Source organism: Etheostoma spectabile, chromosome 11 (assembly GCF_008692095.1).
Source record: "Etheostoma spectabile isolate EspeVRDwgs_2016 chromosome 11, UIUC_Espe_1.0, whole genome shotgun sequence".
Taxonomy (NCBI): domain Eukaryota; kingdom Metazoa; phylum Chordata; class Actinopteri; order Perciformes; family Percidae; genus Etheostoma; species Etheostoma spectabile.
Window position 1 is genome coordinate 11,526,402 of NC_045743.1, and position 16,718 is coordinate 11,543,119.

General features: G+C 37.3%; 2 protein-coding genes across 4 annotated transcripts in view; both read left to right on the forward strand.

Moving 5' to 3' along the window:
• Positions 1–9,147, forward strand: pofut2 (protein O-fucosyltransferase 2). Its single transcript, XM_032529085.1, has 9 exons — positions 1–212; positions 1,164–1,417; positions 2,059–2,203; positions 2,727–2,837; positions 3,824–3,890; positions 4,039–4,164; positions 6,095–6,275; positions 6,623–6,746; positions 8,048–9,147. The coding sequence occupies exons 1-9, from the start codon at positions 37–39 to the stop codon at positions 8,199–8,201; spliced, it is 1,338 nt and encodes a 445-aa protein (XP_032384976.1). The 5' UTR covers positions 1–36; the 3' UTR covers positions 8,202–9,147.
• A 1,889-nt stretch (positions 9,148–11,036) lies between these two features.
• The window catches only part of abca12 (ATP-binding cassette, sub-family A (ABC1), member 12), a 66,465-nt gene continuing 60,783 nt past the window's right edge, over positions 11,037–16,718 (forward strand). For all 3 annotated transcript variants that reach the window (XM_032529027.1, XM_032529028.1, XM_032529029.1), the window contains exons 1-5: positions 11,037–11,300; positions 13,227–13,304; positions 13,573–13,666; positions 15,784–15,934; positions 16,173–16,303. In XM_032529027.1, the coding sequence (XP_032384918.1) occupies positions 13,239–13,304; positions 13,573–13,666; positions 15,784–15,934; positions 16,173–16,303 (442 nt within the window). In that variant the 5' untranslated portion in view covers positions 11,037–11,300; positions 13,227–13,238. The remainder of the gene's footprint in view (positions 11,301–13,226; positions 13,305–13,572; positions 13,667–15,783; positions 15,935–16,172; positions 16,304–16,718) is intronic.

Below are 16,718 nucleotides of genomic sequence, written 5' to 3' on the forward strand. Positions count from 1 at the left end.
TTTTACTCTTCCGGAAGTGCGTGGCTCTGAGCAAATATGGCGCACAGACCAGTGCGTAGACCAGTGGTATTTATTGCTTCAATCAATTCGTTTATTGCATTTTGTTTGTCTGTTTTCGTCGTTTTTGCTGCAATACAAACAGTAAACGCCGACAATGTGTTCAGTGCAAGCCACACGGCTACTTTATCCATCGCTGCCGCTAGGGATTTACGGTGAGATTTCTGACATGTTAATTTACTGTTAGCTAACTTTAGCTACTCTATGCTAACATATCGTTACAGTTTTATTTTTGTTCAACTGTAATTGTCATGTTCATTTGTACGGTAACTACACTTTCAGGTTGCACTATTGTCCTTTTGAGGCTGTATTCCTATCCTGTTAGCCAGAGTTGACCGTGTTGATAAACCCTGCAGACTAAAAGGTAGCTACGGTAATGGGGAAACCTGACTCAGTTCAGAAAGCAGCCACTTTAATGTCTATTTTCCTATTAGAAGCATACACTATTTGTAGACCAATCCCTTATACAATTTTCGAAACATTGTTGATTTGTAGTAGACTTCGGTGCATAAATGGTTCATTATGCTGCACCTGACGCTTTTATTTTTCACCTTTTAGTAATCGAGACGTATTTGGGGCTCATCTGGCCAGCACGTTAACTTAACGTAATGAGGGTGGATTAATTTGACAAGACTGAATATAGTAGTTCTTAAGAAATAGTGGACCAGCAAGGTTTATAAAATAATTTAACGTTTGTTAGGGGATGTTATGTACATGTGTCACAAAATTCTGACCAATCACTATCGGATTTTGGGGTTTGTTGATGTTAGCTCGGTAGAAATTAGACTACAGGTAGTTTTACCTGTGCATGGACATTTGTTTGCAGCAAGATTGCTCTGTGCATAATAAGCTTGCAGTACTCTCCCCACAACAACTGGGTAGGATGGTGCTCTCAATGTCATAAGCGTGTATTACCATCATGTTACTTTTATATCTAGAATTTGCACTATGCATTTTTTTCCATTCTTAGTTTACAATAGATGATACTTGACATTTTTAAATTTGATCAAGGTTGCTTTACTGCTGAATGTGGTACAGGTTTGATGTAGACAGTCTGCCTTTACCCTTGTGAGCTTGTTGCCTCATGTCCTTTCTTGTCATCTCAGGTACCTTTTGTATGACGTGAACCCCCCGGAGGGTTTCAATCTGCGGAGAGATGTCTATATCCGCATGGCCTCACTGGTGAAGACTTTGAGAAAGGAGGGGGATGACTGGGTATTGGTGCTGCCCCCATGGGGTCGCCTCTACCACTGGCAGAGCTCCAACATCCACCAGATTCGCATCCCGTGGGGAGAGTTCTTCAGCCTCAATAGCCTGCAGGCCAATATTCCTGTCATTGAGTATGAGGAATTCATTGCTGGTGAGCTTTTAATTTTGGTGATCCAGACTAGTTACTAGGGCTGCACAACTAATTGTAATTTTATCAAGATCGCAATATGGAGTACTGCAATATCCAAATCGCAATATCGCAGGTGGGGCCCCATTTTTGGTTAAATGCAAAATATGTGTCAAACAGTTCTGAATGAAGTATTGTGGTGCTGCAGAAATGTCCCGGTCTATAAATTGTATTGTACAGAATAAATATAAAATTCTTTGTTTTGCACAGATCCTCGCAAAAATCACACTATAAATCATTTTCACATTTTATATTTTAATATTTTTCAATGAACATGAGAATAATGATACCAAAATGATCATTCCCTCTGATATCATAAATCAAATCACAATCGCAATATCAGTCAAAATAATCACAACTGTACAATTTCCTCATATCGTGCAGTTCTACTAGTTACATATTCAGAAAGATTTTCATTTGTCTTCTGGCATAAGAACCTATTGACACCTTTATTATCTGTATATTTTTTATGTATAATTTGAGAAAATACATATTTGTGTTTTATTCTATACTACATCAATGGTTCTATTTCACAATCCATATTCACCACTTTTTAATCAGTTGTTAAAATAGATTGCTCAGTTTTGTTTCTCCCTCGGATCTAGAGAATGGAGGCCCATTCATTGACCAGGTTCTGGTACTGCAAAACTACGCTGAGGGATGGACTGATGGGAAATGGGAGGAAAAAGTTGATGAGCGGCCGTGTATTGACAAGTTGATGTACTCCAAAGATAAACAGGGTTACTACAGGTAAAGCAACCCAATGAACATAAACCTGCAATTTAAAACCAAGTATAAAAATGTAACCCTGTCACTTACCATTTGACTCATACACAACTAATTTGCAGTAGTAATATAATGGGTTTACACAGTGTGGAATTCTTGTGGTGGCTGTGTGTATAAATTGTTTGAGTTTGACACAAGAGACAGGGTTTTTATCCTGTTTTGACAGGTGTAGTATTAACCCGCGGCGACTATCTTTTCTAAGACCTAGTTGTCATGATGTTTTCTGAATTTTTCTGTCTTCGCCTCCTTTGAAAGCAGATGTTTTTGTTTTGTTTATTGTTCCACCACGAAAGAGATTTATTAAGCTTAAGTGCCAAAGATAAGGAATTGTAATTATAGTAGAATACCTCAGTAGAGCCACGTTGGACAGTGATAGATCCCATTCACCGTATTTCTGTATTAGTGATGTCCGTCTCTACCTTCCGGCTAGCACATTTCTCTCTTCTCTATCCTTTGTCAATTTATCTTGTATGTGTGTCTTTCCAAGGGGCTGGTTTTGGGGATATGAGGAGACAAGAGCTCGAAATGTGACGTGTATATCAGCCCAAGGCCATGCCTCCATCATGGCCCCAGTTCTTCAGAAAAACATAACAGTGACGTGAGTACAGAGCAACATGCTGATATAAAATGCACCGACTATACACATACTGTACATACACAGTGTGTTGACATTTGTCAAGCACCAATGTCTGGTAAAATGGTAAATGCATGTATATGATCATTTTTTTGATGTTGTGTTTATTTTTTATTTTCTCCATGTTTTCTGCTGAGTTATAGCAACAGAACGAGCATCTCATTTTACAGTACATGACTAAACATTTAATATTGAGCTATTAACCATTACTATCACTGTGCACATTAGATGACAGGTGGAGCTAATTCACTAGATAATAGGTGACAAACTACCAAGATGACACTGTCTAATCCAGGGGTCTTCAACATATTTTTAGGCCAAGGACCCCTAACCTGAAAGAGAGATGGAGTAGGGACCCCCTACTATATAACATATATTGTTTAAAAGTGAGTTGCATGATAAACTGGGCCTACAATAACATGTAGGGCGGCGTAAAGCCTATACACACTTACCCCATTATGGTGCCCTAAAATACTAATGTATTAAAACAATAATCTTTTTAATATTCATATGCAGTATAGTATACAGTATTTCCATACGTTTAACTGATGGCTACCATAGTGGCTCCTTTACAGGCCAGTAACCATATCATCAATGTTGCTGAGGTTGTTTTTGAGGAATAGGCTGATTCATCTTTGCTAATAATATGTTGGATGACATATTTCAATTTTGGGGGGAAAGACTAAAAAAAAAAAAAAGTATGAAACAATAATTTTACGTCCTCTCTTCAATGACTCTGTGTAACCCCTAGGGGTCGTGGTCGAGACACAAAATTGAATGTGTCCAAACTTCATTTTAAAACAGCCAAAGTATTAAGCGTAAATCCTCTATTAGACAGTGGAGTCAAATCTGACTTTATTGCTATTTAAGTGTGATATTGCTTACAGTTTGAACTTCTGTTAGATCTTGGTGACACTGACATGGATAAAGTTGTTTCCACCATTTTGCAGATCAGTTATGCTCGACCGAGCAGAGACACTCCTTCACGACCACTACGCTGGGAAGGATTACTGGGATGTAAGTCAAGTAATGTAAATGTAATGTAAAGTAACTTTTTTTTTTGTGTGTAATGTTGGTGTCGGCTATTAGATGGCATGTTGGTTATTATATATTGTTTCCCATAACCTGATGATGAAGTATCTGCACTTGTCTGTTTTTGATGTAGACCCGCCGCAGTATGGTTTTTACCAAGCACCTGAGACTCATAGGAGATGACTTCAGAACAAAGTACCTCAACTCTACAGATGACAGAGACCATACCATTTACAGTGAGGATTGGACTCGCATGAAAGTGAGTCAGTGTATCCGTGGAGATTAACAGTAGATTATCCAGTATTTACCATCTGACTGCATTTGTGTCATTTGGGTTGTGGCTCATACGTACTGGAGAATGTTTTACATTTTTTGAGCTAATCCTGCCACCAAATCAGATCAATTAATCATTCAATCACACACACCCTTTACTGCTCAATACCGGTTTGCTGTCAGATTTCATTGTAGTTTCAAACACTTGATTCAACAGAGATAAAGCCTTTCTTTTGGTTAATGTTGAAGCTGTTAAAGGAGGATTTCGGTGGATTCCAACACGTAGCTTTGTTGTGTGTAAATTTGGAGTGCTGTCAGTAGAGAGAAAAACAAAAAACAATCTGTGCTGCCTAAGCCGTGTTATCCTCCAGCTAGAATTAGCACCCAACCGGCTTAAAAAGGGCAAGTTTTAAATGTGTTTTTAGCCTCTAAACATGTTCAAAATGTCATTAAAAGTGCCTACCCATGTGCAGTGATTCACAGTGAATCTCACTGCAGGAGATTTGACAGAAATGCATGAAAGTTGTGGTAATTCAGCTATGTTTATTTCCTGTGTTGAGACGGAAGTTAGAGAGCTTATGGACTGTCTACAAACTACAACACTGAAAAGAAATAAAACAAAATTATGTAGACTATCAAGTTAATGATTTAAATAAGGTAGTGTCTCCAAATTTACCTCAGTTTTAACTTGTCTCCTGCTAGTTGTACTACGGCACTTACTTTTGAAAAATAAGCTTATGCTTAATTTTGGAAATATGTTTGTATCTCTTTTCTGTGTTGTAGTTTGTAGATGGTCCCAAAGCACTCCTTGCAGTATCAACACAGGAACTAAACACATCCGAATTAGCAGAACTTTAATGCATTTGTAACATTGACTGTAGTCAGATTCACTGTGTTCACTCAGAAGGAATCCCTGCACATGGGCAGGCACTTTTAATAACATGTTGAACACGTTAAGAGGCTAAAAACACATTTAAAACTTGCCCTGTTTAAGCCCGTTGGGTGCTAACTCTAGCAGGAGGATGACACAGTGTAGGCAGGTCCATTGCAACCTTGTTAGCCAGTTCCAGAATGGGCGTATGTGTGCAGTGCCGTGAAGCAATTCGTTATATTGCGAGACCTGATATCACGCCATACTTCCTGACGCTCAGTCCGGCAACTCTCCGGCCGAAAGTTGCAAGGCGTTTTTTCCGCTTGTCACTTCCCGATGTAAATTGAGTGCAGATTTGAGTTGCGCATGTGTCACTTTTTGACAAGTAGCATGCAAGATGCTAATGAGAAACTTCTTTAATGTCAGTAGTACCATAAAAAGGGACCTACACAACGAAGTTGGTTCACTGCTAGCTACAAGTTAGCAATCCAATGCAACAAAGGTTGTCAGTTGAATGGCGTTTTGAGCTAACGTTAGCACTCAAACAACAATCGATAGCTAAAACGTTTTTTGAAATGACTACTAGCAAGCTAGGAGTCAAACACTACAAAGGCTGTCACTTGAATGGTGTTGTTAGCAATCAAACAATCATAGATAGCTAAAACTTTTTTGAAAAGATTTGTTTGTAATGAGAAAACTTTATTATTTTAAGGATTTCGCAGATTTCAGTATGACATGTTATGCCGTAAATTGTTTAAATCTAATCATGCGCGACTCAAATTTGCATTCAACTTACATCTGTGACACCGGAGTGACACCGCTCACAGGCGCTAGGGGGGAGCGAGACGACCACCATTATATATAAAAAAAAGTCATATAACCATTCCAATGACTCCGTAGCTTTTCAGTAAAGGTAAATTAAACTTAAAAAAAACTGCATAGTTCCCCTTTCATTCTGAAAACAACCAGTAATTTCAGCGTTTTGATGATCAGGTTTTAAGCAAAGATTAAACAGTGGTCTGTTGTTTCTTGATTTCCTCCCCAGGCCAAGTTGGGCTCAGCTAAAGGCGGTCCATATCTGGGGGTCCACCTGCGCAGGAAGGACTTTATCTGGGGTCACAGAGAGGATGTACCCAGCCTGAAAGGGGCAGTGAAAAAAATGCGCAGCTTGATGAAAAAGCATAAACTCAACAATGTGTTTGTTGCGACGGATGCAGATGAGGAAGGTAATGATATACCAGAACAGTCAGAGGTGATTTATAATTTATTGTACTTTTAAATGACCCAAGGAGTAATTTCATTTGTAATATTGACATTAGTGCTTGAGTATTTAGCAGCTAATGAAATCATGTTATGAATGTTTTTCTTTAAAAGGTCAACATACTAAATATTCTGGTCTAAATCCATTTAAAACGGCATTTCCATAATAACACAAGATTTCAGTGTAATCATATATAATGCTAATAATACTGCTAGAAGAAGAACTAGTAGTAGAAATGATATTAGTAAGTAGTTGTAACAGCATATCAATTAATGCCTTTTATAATGCTGTTTAATCTATACAATTTTGTAGAGTTAAAGGAGCTGAAAAGGTTGTTGCCAGACATGGTGCGTTTTGAGCCGTCCACAGAGGACCTAGAGCTCTATAAAGATGGAGGGGTGGCCATCATTGACCAGTGGATATGTTCCCATGCAAGGTAAATTAGTTTTCTTGGTTTTTTTATATGTATTCATTACATGACGATGATTAACATAACAGTTTCTCAGTCAGCCTTTTGGTATCACACAATAAGATGGCACATCATTTATACGTTTATGACTTAGTTAATTAGAAGTTCTTAGCTGTGTTTTCATTCATTTAAAGCCTTTTGGGTTCTAACATCTCTGTTCTGCCCCATGCGATTGTGTGTAAATTAAACTTTCAAAAATGTGCCCCCACACCTTTCCCTGAACTCATCCAGCACAATCATCAAATTCATTTGTCCCACTACGTTATGACCAAGTACCCGTACAACTAATGACACTCTCCCATCAGCCTCACCTGTACTTTGTGTTTGGTGCTGATCAGCAAATGTTAGCATGCTACCACACTAAGATAAAATAGTGACCATGTTAGCATTGTCCTCATGGACATGTTACCATGCTGATGTAAAGCAACACTGTGCCTAAGTTCAGCCTCAAAGATCTACTAATGTGGCTCTTGTTGTTATATCATTTCAGAGTACTGTGTGTAGCAGATAAAAAAAAAAAACTAATTAAAAATAGGTCTCAATATGAAATAGTTGTAGAAACTGTTTTTTTCTGAGGGGCTTTTATAATGATTTAAAATGTGTAGATTTAATCATTTGCACTCTTTTTAGCAAAGACTTAGCAAAAACCCATGTGTTATTGGTGATTTTTATAAAAAGGTAATTATTGAGGATTAATGCCAGTTACTGTGTTTAACCCTAGGATCGTCTTGGAAACCAAAGATTTATGAGCCTTTTCATTGTTATTCATACCCGTGGGAAATATTTCAACTTGAAAAACTAGTCCGGGTGACTTAACAATATTGTGGTGGCAATCTGATCAAATAAAGTGCCACTGGAGGGAATTTGAAACCATTTCCAACGCTTGCTGGTGCAAACAATGAGGTCCGCCATTGTCTTAAGGTTAACCTTTTATTTTATAAATGCATTTAAAAACACCTACAAAAAGACTGACTGTAAAAGAATCAAAACTAGCAGAAAAAAACAACAAAGGTTGAAAAACTGTGTGACTTCCCAGAATTCCTCAATGGCTTTCTCACCTGTGATTTCCTGTCTGACCTCTAATAGCACACACACACAGGTGCACATTTGACGTAGCGGAAAAAAACCCATTCACACAAACCTACCACACACACACACACACACACACACACCCCGCCCACAGCACATGCCTAAATTGGCCACAACAACTATGTTTTTTATTGCATATTATTACATAGAAAAGAAAGTTGATTCATTTATTTTTTCAGAGTCTTCATAGGAACATCAGTGTCCACCTTTTCTTTCCGGATCCATGAAGAGAGGGAGATCCTGGGTTTTGATCCCAAAACTACATACAATCGTTTCTGTGGGGACACTGAGAAAGAATGTGAACAGCCCACACACTGGAAAATTGTTTATTGATCTAACCTCTCACTTTCCCGACACACAAGTGCCAAAAGCAGTGTTAAAAGTGACATTTATTTGTATAGAATACACAAGATATTTCTGTTTCATGGTGTGTTTTCTTAATTTTTTATTTGACTTTTTATGGTTATCAGAGATGTGCACTCAGGTCTATAGTGACCACTGTGATTGAACCGTACGCTCAAAACACCAGGAATAGGCTGCCAAACTTGTTTTACTGTAAGTAAATCTGCAAATATGTTTTATGTTGACTGTGGATCCTTTATGACAGCCTGGTATTTTACATAATGTCTGATATTTATTACCAGCTCCACTGGTGAGAATAAGTGTCCTTTAATGACTGCAGTGTTGGATGGGAGTATTCTCAGTTTATCATTTTGTGAGATTCAAAGATGTTCTGCATTTAAACTTTGACTATTCTATTTTTTCCCCGTTGGAATTAACACCACAGAAGTATGAAGGTGCATTCAGAGATCATGAACATAGTGGCTTTTTAATTAGCCCTCTCTCGTTTTTTGTGTTTATGTACCCGTGTTACTTATAAAAAAAGTCTTGCGTGTAACCGCTACGTCTAACCAATGTGTTGAATGCATTTCCTTCCTCAGAAAACAGTTTCAAAACATTTTTTGAAATACTTTAAACCCTGCATTGTTTTCATTCATGTTTGTTTTCTTCTTCACGGCCTTTGTTTTAGCACATTATGCAGTTTTTACTTTTAGTGTTACTGCCACTGACAGTTTGAAAGGACAGGAAAGTGTATTGCGTAGCCACTCTCTAGTGAACGTGCGCATCCTTGTGGCTTTGCACAAGATCCAAACAAAAAAGAGATCCGCTCACAAAAACACTGCTGCACAGCACCATTAGTGGTCAAAATCTTCACAGGGTACCTTTTTAAAATAAAAGACCAGAAAGAAGCTAATGATTCCCAGCTCACAATTCTGTTTTCATTGAGTTTGTTTTTTCATATTTTTATGCAGTTCCATTATTATATATATATTATTCTTTGTTATATGGTGTTACATGAAAATATAACTGATGTTGGAAAAGTAGGAACTATGACAGACATTGTAAATAAAAATATGATGAATTTTTATGATGCCTAATTCTTTCAGCCTTCTTTTTTTATAGTGTTATTGCTATATTGAAACTATCATTAAAAGGGATTGAAATGCCACGGTGAAGCCACCGTGTCTCCTATTAAACAGTGGCCAGCCATGAAGCTGTTATGTTACAACACAGAACACACCTTATTTGTTCCACTCCGGAGGATTGTCTGGTATGGGCATTGTCTCATGACCAGTAGTTGCGTAATTTCGGTGTTGAATTAAAGTTTTTAGCAGTCTTTAAACATGGCGGAAAATAGATTTGTGAAGATGAAAACAGAGTTTGTTTGCTGTTTTTTTTGTATCTCAATCTTACTGATACATAAACTCCATTTTGAGAGAATTTATATACATTCCAGACTATATTAAAATATTCTCTTGCTATGCTCTTCTTTGACCAAACCCATGAGGCTTGCTACTGTTCCTTGTTTCGCCTTTTCGAAGTGATTGGTAATGGAGAGAATGTGCATGTAATTCTTGTACTGTAATATTTCCCCCATAGGTAGTTACTTAAACAAAAAAAGAGATTTAAAGACTTGTGTTGCTTGTCTGTGACAGCGTATGCTCTGTCAAGAAATTCAGGCTCTGAATGGAAAATATTTACATGTCATTCAGCGATGTACCAACGGATGCATATTTGTAAGGTCACTCAGGGTGTGTATGTATAACAGTGAGGGATAAAATAACATTGGCTTCAGCTACATCAATCCGCCTTTAGTAACAAATAGCTGGTATTTTCGAGCTTACATCTTCACATCTCGCTCTGGTTTTGTGTACATGTAGCGTTTCAGACACTAATTTGAATAGCAGTTTTTTAATTCTTTAAACCATATACTTTTGTTTGTTACATTAGTATATTTCTGTCAGGGTACCTCGGTTTTATTTAGTCTCTGTTCTGTCCACATACTCATAAGATGTGCGTCTGGACAATTCACTGCATTGTTTTTCACTGTTACCTGTGTCTCTCCTGCATTATATCCGTGTGATTTCTTTCCCCTGTGGATGCCCTACATGACATCAGTGTGAACAACACCTTATAAACCGGGGCAATTAAGTGTTATGTGATGCTTGCCTTTGCCTTGTCCCCTTTAAATCAATGCTCTACCTTGAAGAACAAAATTGTAAATGTTGTGTAACCTTTGAATTTGATTTGTTCTTTTAATCACAGATTAACGATTCTCTAGAGTTAGAGAATCCGGATGAATTTTACACAGAGGTTGGATCCTAAATAAAAACCATAGCTACTACTAATTCTTCTACTTGAGGTCAAACAATTATGAAAAGCCTCAACACATACGCCTAAAATAGGTGATCATCTTGTATTGCATTGGAGGGTCATTACAAAGTAATATTTTGGTTACACTATGAAAGATGATTTTTTTTAAAAGTCTTACTCATTAAGGAATAATAGTCGAAGTATAACATGTTCTGTAATCTGAATTGAATTAGAATTTAAAACCATTGCAGCTTTTACGGAGAGTGTTGCGAGAGGGTTGGAGGTGTCAGGTAGAGTAAATGAAGCTGAAATCAGTAACCAGCAGTAAACAAAACACAGATTTTTATTTTAGATAAGCTGTTATTTACTATACAAGTCGATTAAATGATGATCTAAATGCTGATTGGCCTAAAATTGTTTGTCTCGTAGTTTCGCAACAAGGAATCGCTCGTAGCCTACGTGCACAGTTAATTGTTCCTAGAAGTCACTTTTCCTTTGTTTAGTGCAGGCGGGAGCGCCCTCCCTCACAGGCACCATATCTGACACAGGTGCGGCTTCTCACATACGCACTCAACAAGGAACGCAGAGGTGAAGCGTGCTGTTACATTCGTCGATATCCAGTTTCTGAGACGTCTTTCTGTTTTACTGATTCCCTCCTATCACCGACTAATGGAAAGGGCATCGTGCTAGGGCCCAGCGACACCATGTCCTTCGTAATCCTGAGAACTACAGTCAGATAACAAATCAATACAAATTCAAGAGGACAGACGCCACCAGGTAGGTCCAATGGTTTATTAGTGGGCTATTATTACTTTATCATTATTGTTGTTGTTGTTGTTGTTATTATTTATAAAGAATGACGTATTTTTTCTCTCATTCAGATGTTACTTTATTCCTGCAAATTTGTGATAAGCAAATTTTGCCACGTTTACTTAACTAAGTAGGCCAGTTATAGTTTATGAAAAAGGGTTTTAAAATGTTATACAGTTTATAATTAAAGTTAATCTTTTATATGGTTATATTTAAACAGTATCTTTATCTGTTACATCTGAAATGTCAGTAATAGACTACTGTAATAGCTACCCTATAGCTACCCTATATAACTCAAACTCATTGGCAATGCCCCCCCCCCCCTCCTCCGAGTGTAATAATTGCAGAGGTGGAACAAGTACTAAAATATTGTATCAATAGTTTGATGAAATATTACTAAAGTACAAGTTACGTTACCTATCTGAAAGATTACTCAAGTAAAAGTAATGCGTTGTTCATTTAAAATGTACTTTAAGTAAAAGTCACTTTGAAACCACAAAAAACGGTAAAACGGAAGTGTGTGTGGGGGGGGGGGGGGGACAATAACTCCCAAACTATTGTTGTTTTTAATTAAAGAATAATCCATACAAATTTATAAACATCTATTCAAATGTCTGTTGGCCACACATGTTATAACAATATAACATAACACATGTCACACATGACATATTGTCAATTTTGCTATTTGTCAAGAAAAACTTTATTTGAACTGCCAATGCACAAATTCTTACCAAAACATGCTTCCGCAGATGTGGAGGAAGGCTGCCAAGTCACCTTCTGGCAGGCACATCTGGCATGGGATGATGATAGGCTACTGTTGGTCCTAACCCTCTGAATTTAATTGAAAAACAGTCTTTCAAATGTGGCCAAGGATTTGTTGTTGTTTTAGGCGCAGAATTCTATCAGCTAGTATTTCTACTGAAACAGTTTCTAAATCGTCGTCGCTCCACCTCCATCTCATTTTCTATCTCCTGCAGAAAGACTTGGCGCCTAGATGTAGCCCAGTGGTTCCGGGCACGACTGATTTTCTGCCTTTTGGTTTTTGTTAGTCAAAGTTTTTTTCTTTTTTTACTCCGTAACGGATGGAGTTTGTAATGTAGCAAAATACTTCACTCACAACGTAGTAAGGTATATTTTAAATTGCAGATTTTAAAATCTACTGGAAAAATACACAACAAAACTACTCAATACAATAACAAGATTAAATGTATTTTGTCACTTTCTACCTCTGAATAATTGTGTAATAATGTTAGGTGCTATGAAACTTAACTGTTTCCTGCTAAATGGGCCTGCTGTGTGTGTGTGTGTGTGTGTGTGTGTGTGTGTGTGTGTGTGTGTGTGTGTGTGTGTGTGTGTGTGTAGGTGTAGGTGTCTTGTGTGCAGGCATGTTGTCTCTCTGCCCCTGCTATTCCCACACAAAGTTACGAAATTGTTACATTTCAAGCACATTCCCCTGTCCTGATTAAGCTCTAAGAAATAAGCACCAATAATGATCAAAAAACTTGTTTCTATTTTGTTTTACCTTTTTTTAATAATTGAAATTCCTTGTTTTCTCACAAAAAACTAAACATGGTCATACAATCATAAACGTGATCTCACAGGGGTAAATGGCAAATATGAACCATAAATCATGTGTATCATATAAAAGTAAACATCTGTATCAAGTATTCTTTTTACATAAACTGTTATGGCTGTATTGATTTAAAGGCCTAATAAGGTGCTGGGTCCACCAGACCCGGGAACATTGACTGTGTAACAAAAATATGCTAAAGGGTTAAAAAAAAAAAAAAATACTTTAAATCTCAACCAGGTACACATCATGTAAGTGGTTTGACCCACAGTGATATGTAGTTGATGGATGGATCATTCTCATGTATTGTGTCTTCGTTTTAGTCTCCTCTACCGATGGCGTTCTTCCGGCAGCTGAAACTTCTTCTTTGGAAGAATGGACTGGCAGTTATCAGACAGCCAGTGAGTGACTTTTAAATGGAGTGGGAACTACTTTTATCTCCTTATAAGCACACAGAATAAATCACATAAATAACTCCTTCACAAACAAGATACTTCATATTTCAGGAATATTGAACCATGTATCACTTGAAATGTACAGTAGGCTATACACACACACACACACACACACACACACACACACACACACACACACACACACACAATTCCATTTTGGAAATGAACTCTTCATGAACTGATTATTGCTGGTTTATGTTATTGTGTGTTATAGCTATGGTCCCTGACTCTGATCACCTGGCCTCTCATCATCTTCATCATCATTGCTGTGACCCGGAACCAGTTCCCTCCAGTAATAAAAGATACATGTAAGTAAAAAAAATATTTGCACTGACAGAAAGTGCTTTGATCCTGGTCCATGTTTTATTAATGACATGTAGCTATAGTTTAATAACCCTTCATCACAAATGCATGTCTTTACAAAGACAAGTCTTACTATTATACAAGCAATTGCAAACAAGATGATGCTGTAAAAACTAAATAAAAGAGGAGATAACAGTAATAATAAAGCTTTCAACAACTTCTCAAAATGAGTCAAAGTCCTGACTATCCTAATTAGCCTATAAGCTGCCCTGGCACTACCAAAAGAATTGTATCTTCCATATCCATATCTATCCATATTTTCAGAGTATTTCAGTCAAGATTTTTTGGCTGCCATCTCTTTGAAAACATTCGAAACGGGTCATTAAATCAGTCATATTGATTGATATGGACAGCACTGCGTCATTCCAGATTCACAAACAAAGAAAACCAATGGAAAGTTCAAATCAAACATAAATAGTACTTTAAACCCAGTTGACTGAGAACTCCCCTTTTATCTACAATAAATGTCTTTGTTAATTAAGGAGGATATGTTACATACATATACTTGTCTGCCTTTGTGTCAACCTCTATCGGGTTGTAGAGGGGAGGGTCAATCATTTTAGAACCAGTTTCCCCAGGCCTTTCCGTGTAACCTAACAACCCTACCCTGTCCTGATATAGAAACTATTCAGTGCATCTAAACAATAAGGCTGTCCCTTCCCTGCTCAATGCTATTTTTCTGAGTTGTTTTGTATTGAACCCCACCCAAGACTGGCAACAAAACCAACCTCAGTGTCTGGTCAGACATAACCTACAGTAGCCTTGAGTCAGGTGGTATAGTTTTGCAAATCACACTGCAAACACACTGTTTCTCCCAGAACTAATACGTTCTATTAAATAATTTCTTGTAAAATGATAAACTATTGAAAAATATATGCAGACACCAAATTATAGGATTTTTATTGGCTATTGTTGGACAGTAGTAATTATCTTATATGTTGAAAAACAGTGACAGTGAAACATTTGCATTTGCATTGACAGTGAAACATTTGCATTTGCATTGACAGTGAAACATTTGCATTTGCATTGACAGTGAAACATTTGCATTTCCCTGTTTTCCTTTTGAACGTTGTGTGAGGAGGTTTTAACGTTGGGTCTGATGTAATTCAATTCTTTGAAGTTTGAATGTTTCACAATGTCTTCCATGAATGCCGTTACTAATCATAGTCAAACGCTGTTTACTCAGGTGTTATTTCAGAGAAATGTTTTGTGTCAAGTTGCTTTTCTGTCCGCTGTGACAAGACACATTCCATTGTACAGTTCCGCTTCTGGTATTTGGTTTTGGAAAGTAACTTGACACACACGTCTTCATTTCTCATTTTCTTTGTTTAAGCAATAGGTGAGATTGTTTACCAACAAATAGGGATGGGAACCACCAGACGCCTCCCAATACAATATCATCAATGTTATTGCAATTTATAACCTTTTTTTCCAACTTCTAATTTTACCCAATTTCAAATGATGTCCCCAAAAGGAAACGTTGTCAACATCTGTTTTATCTAAAAAAAAAAAATTCTCTGTTTGTTCATCTCACTTCAATTTTATTTCTGCAAAATGGGATTGTCAGGCAGACAAACTGACCAACAAAAATATTATAAAAGATTGATACTTGATTTTTTTCCACACCCCTACTGACAAATATGATATGAGTTATTCACTGGCAGTGATTCAGACATTTGGAAATTAGTTATTGGAAATTAATCAGAGATATCACTACAAGCCAACAACTTGTCAAACAGAGATGAATGACAAATTGGGCAGATTCATAAAAACGTTTTGTGCCAACACAAAGCACTAAATTAAGAGAATCCATCCACTATAGAATGCAACTTTTCAGTGTGTTTGTGATGCATTATCATAAAGTTAATGATAGGACATTGACCTGAATGTCATATTTAGACTTGTGACCTGCCTGTAACTCAACTTCAAGTAGTTCCAATGAAAGAATTTTGTTTGTACATAATTAAGGACACAGCCTCCTGGGATTTTGAAACAATTCTTAATGGAAGTGGTGTTTTCAAGCTTCCACACTACAACATCAACTCTTTCATGTCTCCTCCAGGTTATGCAGGACCCCGGAACCTACCCAGCGCGGGCTTCTTCCCTTTCCTGGAGACCCTCATGTGCAACACAGACAGCACCTGTTACAACAAATCACGCCTGGTGGACCCAACTGCAACCAAGTCACATACAAGATCTGCAAGGGATACAAGGTAGTTCATCAGTACATATTGTGTATGATCCATTATCTGACCTATTCTGGTGCAGTTGTAATTTCAGTCAGTGTCACTGCATCTAAACCAACCAGCATAATGCTTTAAAGAAACCTCCAGCCCAGCTACGCTCTATAGAAAAAAAAACATTGAAAACCAACATTTGTTAAAATCGCATATATTTGATTGAGCATCTTTTAATTTCGTCATCTGATCCATCTGATACTCTGAATGACAGGTCAAACCAAGTGCCGAAGAGTTCCCTGCTGGCAGACCTGTTTCAGGGGACAGGGTTTTTCAACTTTCCTCTCCCCAACGACTCCAGGAATGATCCTGCAGCACTGGTTGAGGCCTTTAACAACATTTTCGGTATGTTATTCTGTTGTTCAGTGCCAAAATCCCATTTGTGTTTTCCAGTTAAGTTCAGAACTCTAATTCTGGGTAAAATCTTTCCACTTCATTTCCTTTTTGTGTGACGGAGCCCCTTTTTAGACACATGTGATGGCACAGATAACCATTCAATGATATTTTGTAGCTGATACCTATTTAGAAAGATAGACTAGCAACACTCTGTATATTGGGAAGAATACATGCATTTCTAGTAGATTAAACATTTGGAAAAAATCTCACTGAAATTGAAAAAAAGGAATAATTTGCTTTCTTGTTGAGAGTTAAATGAGAAGATCGATAGCTAGCCTTTGGTTAGATTAAACAGATTAAACAAACAAGATGTGTGTTTTATAGGTGCTGGTAGGAAGATTTGAATTATTTATTTAACGTAGGA